Raw genomic sequence first — 11,174 nt, forward strand, 5'->3', positions numbered from 1 at the left:
CCCCCCCCCCCCACTTTCATTTTGCTTCCGACGCCACGCCACTGAACACAGACGGTATTTAATGTTCACTACGTCATCAATTACAGAGAATGGTGATACGGTATCGGAAATCCACAGTGTGGTGTCTAAACAAAATCATATCACAATTTGTGAAATTGACAGTATGAAGAAGGAAAAATAAATTTAGTTATCTGTTTCTTACAACAAAGCATGCACAATCATAACGTTTTACTCGAATCTAACCTTGAACTAAATTTAGGTGAACATTTAAAAACATGTCAGGATATTAACTTCGCATTTTTTATTCAGTCCTTGACAACTTTAGTAAAGAAAAACCAAATACAACTATTAAATTCGTCAGAAAAACTTCCAAAAAAGATGTCATTGAATGTCTATTTAATGCAAACAGTTTTTTCCAATACGTAAAATGTAGATATATTAGAAAGAAGATATGAAATCTTTTGCAGTCTGTTAGAATCATATATGATTGCTGACTGTTTAACCTAACTTAAATCATGATATATAAATTAGAGATTCGATTTAGCATTAACGGATTTTGCACACAGTAAATTGCACTACACCCAATTTAAAGCACAGCACAACTATTGATCAACATTGAATTGTTTTTCTGCTTGTGTTGGTACGTGTTAAATTTGCCCAAAGACACCTGCCGATCAACTACCAAAATAGTAATCAAAAAATTAAACCAGGAAGGAAAAATACATTCAAACTTTTCAGACTTCGCGAAGAAAATTAAGCTTCTGTATTTTAAAGTACTAACCAAGGAATATAAAATTTTAGATTAACTCAGGATTGTCTATTCATTAATTTTGAAAGAAAAATACAGGAGACATTACTATTAAAGGTAAATATGATATTCATATGACAAACCTCAAAAAAAGATGGCATTAAATACTTATTAAATGCAAATATTTTTCTCCATTGCGTAAATTGTTGAAATATAAGAAAGAAGATAATAAATCTTTTGCAGCTGGCAAGCATAACAAAGCTTATTGGTTAACCTAACTTAAATCTTGATATTTAATCTCGTGGATCCATCAAGTATTGACGAATTTTCCGCACAATAAAAAAAATAATGGAACAGTTGTTTTTTTTTAAACTGCACTACACCTGATTTAAAGCACAGCTATTGATCAATACTGGGCTATTCTTCTACTTTGATTGGTAATGTTTTACCCAAAGTCAACCACTGATTCACAAAAAAGTAATTAAGAAATTTAACCAGGAAGAAAAATATTTTCAAACCTATAACATTTCGCAAAGGGAAGGACTACTGGGGAAATAAAGTTGCTTTATTTTAAAGTACTTTCTAAGATTATAAATCTTTAATTTTAACTAGGACTGTTTATTCGTTGATTTGGAAAAAAATACAGGATACATTTCTATTAAAGGTAAATATGATGTAAATATATACTAATATATATAAATTTTCAACCTATAACTTTAGACTGAGTTTCAAATGCACCTTTAAGATCCTCGGCCCAACATACACAAAAGTAAAAACGAATAATTGACTAGCTAAAGGTCATCCATTTTCCAATGGAAAACCCATACTATACATATGAAAAATATCGATTGCTTCTTTTTCTTCCAGTTTTTATTTTCTTGTAAATTTTTTGCACGCAAGTTCTGGTAAATGACTCGGTTGATTTTTACGAACCTCTTAAATCTTATACGTGTAAATATTGATCTACAACTTTTTGAATTTTTAATAACGTCACTCCATTTTTTTATATTGACGTCAAAGCGACTTTCAGAAAGGTTTGTCAAGAAATCTCCTCTTAAACGATTACATTATAGATTTGAGTTGAAATTTTCAAGACTGATTGTCAAAATATTGTAGATGGGCCATTTGGCATTTGAATCTGTTCTCATTTTAATTGAATTAAACCACCTAACTATAATGAAAAGCTTTTCATATAATACGTAAGATAAATCTTATTTAAAACAGGCGTCTAAATTTCTGATCTAAATAAAGAACTATTTAAAAAAAACAATATTAATAACTATATAGCTTGGAATCATGTCATCTACGTTAGTCTTTCCTGCAATCTTCGTTAGACAACCTCAGTAGCGTTCAAACGGGAAAACACCCTTTCCATCCATATATCTCAAAATCAGAGAAGAAATCATGAACATTTGTAAAACAACATAAATTAAAACTTAAAGTATATTTTTTTTATTTACATCAAGATATCGGCGCTGACCTTTTAAAATATAACCTTAAGGAATCAAGGAACTTATACTGTCTCGCATCGAGTTCTTTACTTAGAATTTGTTATGTTACAAATACAAAAATGTTTTAATGAAAGTTATACACACGTACACTATGGAAAGCCAAGTAGTTCAATATTCTATCTATGTAATTATGTAGTTATGTTTTCTAAATGTGTTATTCGTTGAATGTAGATAAATAAATGCCAATTTTCAACTCCATTATTTAGTCTTCGAAGATTGTTTATATAAATGTGTTACTGTATAAGAGATGAATTTTAATTTTTAATATGCTGTACATATAATCATTTATGCTTTAACCCCATCTTAACTTTTCAAGGCAATATTAACGCTTGTTTATTTCCATTTAAATAAATTACGAGACCTCTCCTCGTAATTACGAGATAGTTAACTCGTATAACGAGATTTTTTTTCTCGTACTTACGATATGATTGACTCTTAATAACGAGATCTTTTCTCGTAATTACGAGGCAAAAATATTTTTGTGTGGACCTATTCGTCTTTTGTATTTTATTTATAGCCTCTATCAAAAAACTTCTTAATCATTCGCAACTTAATATATGAAAGGACATGGAACTTTGAAGCAATGTTTCGTGTTTTTATTCAAACTATTAGTCAACAATAAACAGGCGACGCCCTTAAAAATTACTTCATCCTGAAAGTTCCCTGATCTGATCACCTGTCATGATGAATAAATGCTGATAAAATTTGCTTTTTATTTTGGGGGGTTTATTCTAGTCAAAAATCTCATTTTGAAATTGATAAAAAATTCTGCCATATACAGCGCATGTTGCACATTATTTTCCTTATTGAGGACCAACCTACACCGAAAATGCGCCAAATATTAAATTCTATTCTTTTATATTCATCAAATGTCACATTAGACAATGAATGTCCAAATTTTAAAGAAATTCATCTATGCGCATTAGTCTATATATTAGGCATGCATACTGCACAAAGCTTTAATTTCTTTGAATTAATGAAATATATGGATAATGTTTGACAATCATTTACAAATGCACATGTTTTGGGGAGAGAGATAATTAAGCACAATAACATAGCATTTGAACATTCATTCATTTATTTTAAAGCATTGATTTCACCCCAAAAAACTAAGTTCAATTTAATCCCATTTTACCAAGCCATTTCTTTTAAGAGTTTCAGATTTACATAAACAGATATGCCGATGCTATTTTAAAAGAAGAAATTTGAATGGAGGACGACAGACAGGCAATAACTGAAGCAATTGCACGGTCTATCAAGAAGGACAGGAAAGTGACATTCCGACTTTTTACCAGACTTGAGCAAGAAAGAGGGAAATTTCAGTTTATCCTAGAATGCTGGACTCCAAAAAGACTTAAAGGCGGAAAATCAGGATTTGAGATGGATGGATGGGAGGTCGTGGACTTACCTGCAAAATTGTACACTGTTGATGAGAACCAGACTTTCAAGGTAATTTTATGTACTCTTGAAAATATTAGTTTTTTAGCTCACCTGAGCTGAAAGCTCAAGTGAGCTTTTCTGATCACACATCTGATCACACATCGTCCGTCTGTCCGTAAACTTTTCACATTTTCAACATCTTCTCAAGAACTACTGGACCAATTTCAACCAAACTTGGCACAAATCATCCTTAGGGAACGGGGATTTAAAATTGTGAAAATTAAGGAAACATTTAGAGAAAATTTCAAAAATCTTCTTCTCAAGAAACATTAGGCCAGGAAAGCTGAGACTTGTATGGAAGTATCCTCAGGTAATGTGGATTCAAAGTTGTGAAAATCATTATCCTTGGGAGTAGGGTGGGGCCGCACTGGGGGGGGGGGGTGTTAAAGTTTTACAAAGGAATGTATTGAGTAAATCTGTAAAAATCTTTCTCTCAGAAACTAATCAGCCAGGAAAGCTGTAACTTGTTTGGAAGCATCCTCAGGTAGTGTAGAATCAAAGTTGTGAAAATCATTATCCCTGGGAATAGGCTGGGGCCACACGGGGGGGGGGGGGTGTTAAAGTTTTACATTGGAATATATAGAGTAAATCTGTAAAAATCTTCTCAGAAACGAATCAGCCAGGAAAGCTGACACTTTTGTGGAAGCATCCTTAGATAGTGTAGATTCAAAGTTGTGAAAATCGTGATCCCTGGGGGTAGGATGGAGCCACATTGGGGGGGGGGGTGTTAAAGTTTTACATAGGAATATATAGTGTAAATCTTTAAAAATCAAAAATATGGCTAACAGAAATTTTAAAACCATGATAATTTTAGTAGAAAAGAACATGTTAGCAAAAAAAAATTTCAACATGAAAAATGCAGCTCATATTGCTTAAGGTGGAAGGCTACATCGTCAAATCATGTCTGACTTCCGTTCGAAACGCCATTGTGTTCCGGATTGATAACATTATGTCGTGGTACAAAATAGCTATACACCGTTTAATTGAACTCTTCTAACTAAGGAGATGAGATTGGAATTGAATCACCAAAACGCTTAGAAAATATGTAAATTTTCTTCCTGTTTAAAGCTTTTAACTAACATTGATTATCAGCTGTTTTGTACGGAAAACGTGGAATCTAAATAATATACCGTTTCCCTGCTCTGCTGCTATTTGCAATACATTTTTGTCATGTCATCTGCAACAGACGATCATACATATGTGTCGGATTATCGATATAGGTAAGCAGATATCAAATTTTCATTTAAACTATATATGCCTATGATGAATATAAAACGAAAGTATACCGTAGTACGATCTCTTGAATTGATCCTTACTTCCCAAATTAAAAAAAAACATTTGCAGTAAAAGACTTTCACTGAAACTTTGACATTAAACTAATGTATTTTGATTAAAATAGATACAGCTAGGTAGCAATAGCAGTGGAAGCCCAGATTTGTAAGCCAAATGAGGGAAAGACAGAATTCTGAAAAGGAGCATGTTTTTCATTTCCACACATGCATGTGTATCACTATGGACATCTAATGTATGTATTAATATGCGTATCGTTGTTGTTTATAATTGCTATTGTATATAAAAAAGTAAAAGGCAATTTATAATATAATCAACTACTAATATTTTGTTCTGAAGAGTTAAATATATATAATGCATTCATCAATAATATGATTTTTCAGCTTCAAACATTATCATAAGCACTACTTATCTTACATCTACATATTTAGCATAGACTTGTTCCTTTTTTAATTTTTCTTCGTGATTTTAATTAATTAAAAAATTGATCCCAAGATATTTGAGACCATGTAAAATAAAGAAAGACAACTCTTAAACAGGATCTTTCATACCAAGATTTTTGCAATAATTAAGTATTTCCTTTAATTTTTCAATTTCATTCAATTTCTTTTCTTCATCCCATTCACCAACGAATATTGTTTATATTTTCAGGTTTTTGTGGGATTTTGTCCAGCAGTTTGCCTTAAAAGAATTTTTTTATATTTTAATTTCATATTTATGTGGATTCCAATAAAAATCATACAAACTTCATTCATGTTTTTTTTGTTTTTCATTTCTAAACTTAATAACATTTCACTTTCATAAGAATTTTAAAACAGAAATGTTTAAAAATTTGATAAATAAGGGGTTATCAGGAACCAGACTGATATTTTAAAAATTTTCTAGAAAATAGTGTATTGTATTTTGAGGTCTATTATTGTTGAATACTGTGCCTAGTATTGGTAACAAATGCATGCAACAAAAATCCCCTACACTTATTTGGTGTAGAGATCCACCTTAAAGGATCTTTCTGAAAACTGCTATACTCAACATGTGATATGACTATAAAATCATCCTGTTAGAAAAGGGACTAATGATTATAAACATATGAATATCCAGGGGGAAAATGGATTTTATTTATACAGGATCTACATGTATAATTGCACAGTGTCCAGATAGTTTGTATTATGACTCCATTAAGCTGATTTTTTCATACATATTGTTCCTCAAGTGAGCGATGTGGTCCATGGGCCTCTTGTTTATAAATAGAATAATTTGATTGTCATGCAATTATATGATATTAAATTTTTCACATTTCGTAATCAATCTTTCTTATCAACAATAGCACAGATAGCATGAATTAATACTGACTGAAATATACTACCCGTGACAGAACATCAACGAGGAAATTGATATTTTTCAACACGTGCGTTATATTAACAATAGCATTTTACGATTTCAATCGATGTTTAGTAAAGTTATCATATGAAAATCACTTAAAAAGCACCAAATGACTATTTAAAAAACAAATTTTTTGAATGTGGGTGTCTGAATTCTTCTTATCACAGGTTGTATTCGCTTTAAATATACTGTTCATTGTTCAATCGATATTGTTTTGAATAATTGGCAATCCTTATAAAATGCTATTTAAACAAAACTTAAATGCTACATGACATGATAATAGTGTTTTGTCATTTCCATCGACAGCAATCCTAAAGCTTAGTAGGAAACTCAGCCAAACCGGAAGTGGCAACCAGAGGTCAAGATCGCTTCTTTATTGTTATACATAGAAATAAGCCACCCGACGCCATTAAAACCAATGCATTTATTTCATATGATCAATATCATTACTTATTAGGTTTGTTACCGACTAACTACAGAAATATATTGGGTTGATTAATCTCATAGATGGCGACGTTAAGTCACGTGCTATGTTTAACCAACGAAAGTGTGACATTTCATTCCAAGGGAAACAATATGTTATATTGGGTGGACATTTAGAACTATGGTTCACCGTATGATATTTACATCAACCGTAAATGATTCTTCCTATTTCTTACGGAAACTGATAATTATTCATAGCTTTGTAGAAATTGACAACACTGAAATCTATCTACACGCCCCTTTATCGCTTGGTCAAACTGTCAGCGACCTCAGATTAATCGCGGAATGCACGAAATAGTCATGATGATTTCAGACTTAAATTCCCATAGAAAACGATTACAGTAATTTAGTTAAATTTACTAACTTACTTTTAACAATCCATTTATTCATTTGTTAAAAGAAATGAATAAATAAATATTTACAACAGAAATTTTTTGTTGGATGATTTATGCGGGTTATTAAGGTAGCGATCATTGCATGAAAAAAAAATTACACAACTCACTAACGTGGGTAATGTATTTTTTCTGCAATGTCGCTACCTGCATATCCTGCATGAAACACCAAAAAACACATTTTGTTACTTATATAATACGCCTAAATAAGTACCCTTTATGACCTTTTCAGCGTACGGACTACTAAAGTAAGTGAGTAGAAGCAACGCGCACAAAATAAACAGAAATATGATTCCTGAAATAAACAGAAATATGATTCCTGTCGTGGTACTCGTAGTCTTTATTAAAACACGATTGATAGCAATGATAAAATGGTTGAACAGCTGTTGCGTTTTATGCCAATATGAATTGCATGTATTGGTATATATCTCTGTGCTAAATAATTACAGTTATGAAAATCATCAATTATCTTGCTTTTAAATATATAAGTATCAAATGTAAAGATTAACACACTATGCTATAGATTAAAATTAACAAATATTCGTTAAGATTACTCTGTAAAAAGTTTTAAGGCAGAATTCCATTTTGATAGAATTAATCAATTATATTTTTTTCTTTTGCATACAAAACGAAACATTTATCTGACTTCTTATTTCTTTTACATATCTAAATTCAAATTCAGACAACACACAAGGAACGTATTAACTTGTTTCAAACATACACAGTGTATTTTTTTTAGTTAAAATATATAATATATATCTCAAATATATAGACTTGATAGCATTAAATGCTAAATTAAATAACACTTAATAACACTAATATACATTAGTTTTCAAATATTTTATTTAAATTTAACAGTTACAATTCGAAGGCAACTGCAGAAGGGTCTCAAGTGAAATGTTTACGAAAGTAAAAAACGAAAGCGACAACGAGGAATATGAGGATGAAGAGGAAGACGAAGATGAAGAGGAAGACGCTAAAGATAACGACTTTGTTATTTTAGATTTTGTAGGTAGAAAAGGTAAGTGTAAAGATTATTTTCTCGTTTTTAATCATATACCATACTAGTATTTGGTATGTGAAAACGATTGATAACATATGGGCGGCAGAAAAGGTAAAAAGACGTTAATACAAAAGGAACTGATTTTTAAAATCGTGTAAAATACGAAACAGAGCAGCACAGGATGAATGACCATCTTTTAGTTCTCCTTAAAGATGGCTTAAAGATGCTTAAAGGTAGCTTAAAGACTGTCTTTAAGCCACCTTTAAGCTACCTTTAACTTTTAATGTGGCTTAAAGGTGGCTTAAAGATGGCTGCTAGGTCCTTTAAAGGCTGTTTAAAGACTGGCTTTAAGCCACCTTTAAGCCGCCTTTAAGGAGAACATGTAGGTCCTTAATGTCCAAACTTCTTTAAGCCACCTTTAAGCCATTTAAAAAATCTTTATTCAGTATTTTGCTTAATTTACCAACAAAATGTATTAACCTTATAACAATTTAATCAGCTGTGATCAATGGACAAATATATATTCAACCTATATGCGAACTATTTATTTTTAAAAAGCATAGCCGTGCGTCTGGACAAAAACACACCTGTTGTGTATGTCCTGTATATTCCGTGTTAGTTCTGGGTTTTTTAGGTTTATCAAACATGAAATATGCAAGTCTTTAGTACCTTAATTGTGTATTTGAATTGTTTGTTAGATAAAAACAAATGTATATGCACGTTTATCTGCGGGAATTGGTTATTTACTTCTACACAGCAGTGAAAATTGATACATAATGATGTATTTGATATTATTCGTTAGATTTCTTGCATTTCATAATATTTTGCAAATATGATGTACAACTTCTTTCATTCCAAATGTGTTACAATAGTGATTACATAGTTATATTTATAAAGTAATTCATCCCCATCTACGATTAAAAAAAATAAATTTAATAGTAGTTGGAACTTTAATGGTGTCTGTAATGTAGTTCTTATCGTGAAATACATCCCTAACCTCTATTAAAATCATTACTTCAATAGTGGTTGTATTTCAATAGTGGTTGCAAAGTGATTTTTCTAATGAAATTCGTCCCCAACCACTATTGAAATAATTTATTTCAATAGTGGTCTTATTTCAATAGTGGTTGCCAGGTGATTTTTCTGATGAAATACATTCCCAACCACTATTGAAATAATTTATTTCAATAGTGGTTGCAACAGAGCATTTATATTTTCTTTCTATTAATAAGGGTATTACATGAATTAAATTGAACATTAAAATTCTTGATATGTAATAGGTTATTCATTTACTATTGTGGACATGATTGTTCTTGATACGGAGAAACCTAGTGGAAAGATGATCATTGAAAAGGAAATTCGAACTATAGAAATGATTGAGCAGATAGTTAGCGAGCCAAGTGGTATCTGCAAAGGAAAGGGTCAGGTGGTCCCCGTTGAAAACATAACTTTCCATTACGAATACCTTACAGAGGTTGAGTTTGAAATTAAACTTCCACCACCAGCTAAGCCAGTGAGAGAGCGTAAGAGTTTAGTAAATCTAGTGTGCCTCTGTATCAATGAAAGTTTCACTATGCAATAAAATAGACAACGTGTATCCTTTATATAAATTTTGAATAGGCTTATTGAGACAAACACTTATTTAATTCAATTAAAGAACTTGATTTAGATAAAACCAACTCTTTTTTTATAGCTACAGATATTCAAATTCAATCTGTGATGGAAGAGAAGAAATTGGAAGAATTCGTCGAAAAAACGGACGCAGAATATCCTAGTAAGTTTTGTATATTCACCAATCACTCCTTTTACTAATTATTCTTTAATATTCAAAGGACTTATCTACACTAACCCACAAACGTAGTCTTACAGTGTTAGTGTGAACTTTTTATGCAATTTGTGTTTTTAAGGCTTTGTCCCGGGCATGGACATGAAAAACCTTAAGTCTATTGGTGTCCAAATGAACACAGAAGAAATTTAGGCCTCAACAACGACGACATTGAAGACTTTTTGAAATTACCTTTTAGGGCTGTTTTTGGGAGTTGATTTTAATCAACTCTCCTATGCAGTTACTTAGACAAACCGAAAGTGAAACAGTGTTTGGACCTCAGCACAAATCATCGCTGCTGACAAGACTTAGTTCTTGAAAATAATTGATAAATTCGATGTAATGTATGCTAAAGCATTGTTTTTCAAGGAAACTTATTTATTAATACCTTGAAAATCTTCAGATTTTAAATGGTACGAACAATTTAGATATTTTTATAGTCGTATGTATTCCTACGCCATGCAGAGTTCAATATTGTCTCGTTCAACTCGACGCTCGGTTGTCTCCGTAAATATTCGACAAGCAGAGAGTCTCTCTTGCTTGTCGGAGATTTACGGTGTCAGCCGAGCGTTTGGTTGAACGAGACTAGAGTTCAATATTGCTTGGATCCATACAATTTTCGAGAAATATTTCTATTACTGAAACATAGTTTGATTGAATTAATTTTATCTTTAAATATTATTTAACATGATTCATATGGGGGTTTCTCGACATTCTGGTCAAAAAAGTCCAAAAATTCATATCATGAAAATGTGCGGAATTCAAATACAAATTAGAAACTACATGTACTTGTCATGCAAAATAACATATCATTGATTTAAAAATAAATAAACATCGACAAAATCAACTCCCGTCAGTTCTTTAGTACTTTGATTATGATACGAAAATACCGAGGAAGACGGCCCTATCATTCTCAAAGAGTGGGCATAAAAAGAGCTCTGGAGGCGATTGATCGACACGATCTTGTTCCGCTTATCATGCCTGAAGAGACAGAGAGAGGTACGAATGCTGTTGTGGGAAAGTTTGACAATGGGAGAAGTGATATGAATGGAAAGACCGATAAATTTGACGTTTTTGAAATGAATCATTCAATTATTATGCA

The 11,174-nt window shown here is 31.5% G+C and overlaps 1 protein-coding gene and 1 long non-coding RNA gene across 6 annotated transcripts; both read left to right on the forward strand.

The window, feature by feature from the left end:
- The first annotated feature begins 37 nt into the window (after positions 1-37).
- Positions 38-10,919, forward strand: LOC105337085 (uncharacterized). Of its 5 annotated transcripts, none has more exons than XM_066074188.1 (6): positions 38-865; positions 3,435-3,708; positions 8,103-8,265; positions 9,528-9,770; positions 9,941-10,021; positions 10,155-10,919. In XM_066074188.1, the coding sequence occupies exons 2-6, from the start codon at positions 3,469-3,471 to the stop codon at positions 10,223-10,225; spliced, it is 798 nt and encodes a 265-aa protein (XP_065930260.1). In that variant the 5' UTR covers positions 38-865; positions 3,435-3,468; the 3' UTR covers positions 10,226-10,919. The 5 variants fall into 5 exon arrangements, with proteins under 5 accessions (XP_065930260.1, XP_034310147.2, XP_034310148.2 ...); XM_034454256.2 differs by having other exon boundaries at positions 39-865; positions 3,413-3,708; XM_034454257.2 differs by lacking the exon at positions 38-865 and adding an exon at positions 905-1,412.
- On the forward strand, positions 4,468-6,235 carry LOC136272514 (uncharacterized). Its single transcript, XR_010710522.1, has 3 exons — positions 4,468-4,919; positions 5,099-5,224; positions 5,641-6,235. It is a non-coding gene; the product is annotated as an uncharacterized lncRNA (long non-coding RNA).
- Positions 10,920-11,174: the final 255 nt, after the last annotated feature.

This window comes from Magallana gigas, chromosome 10, assembly GCF_963853765.1.
Source record: "Magallana gigas chromosome 10, xbMagGiga1.1, whole genome shotgun sequence".
Taxonomy (NCBI): domain Eukaryota; kingdom Metazoa; phylum Mollusca; class Bivalvia; order Ostreida; family Ostreidae; genus Magallana; species Magallana gigas.

Coding starts and splice junctions, on each gene's coding strand:
- LOC105337085 (XM_066074188.1), top strand. CDS start 3,469: ATGGAGGACGACAGACAGGCAATAACTGAAGCAATTGCACGGTCTATC. Junction 8,266..9,527: donor AGATTTTGTAGGTAGAAAAG/GTAAGTGTAAAG, acceptor GATATGTAATAG/GTTATTCATTTACTATTGTG. Junction 10,022..10,154: donor AACGGACGCAGAATATCCTA/GTAAGTTTTGTA, acceptor TGTGTTTTTAAG/GCTTTGTCCCGGGCATGGAC.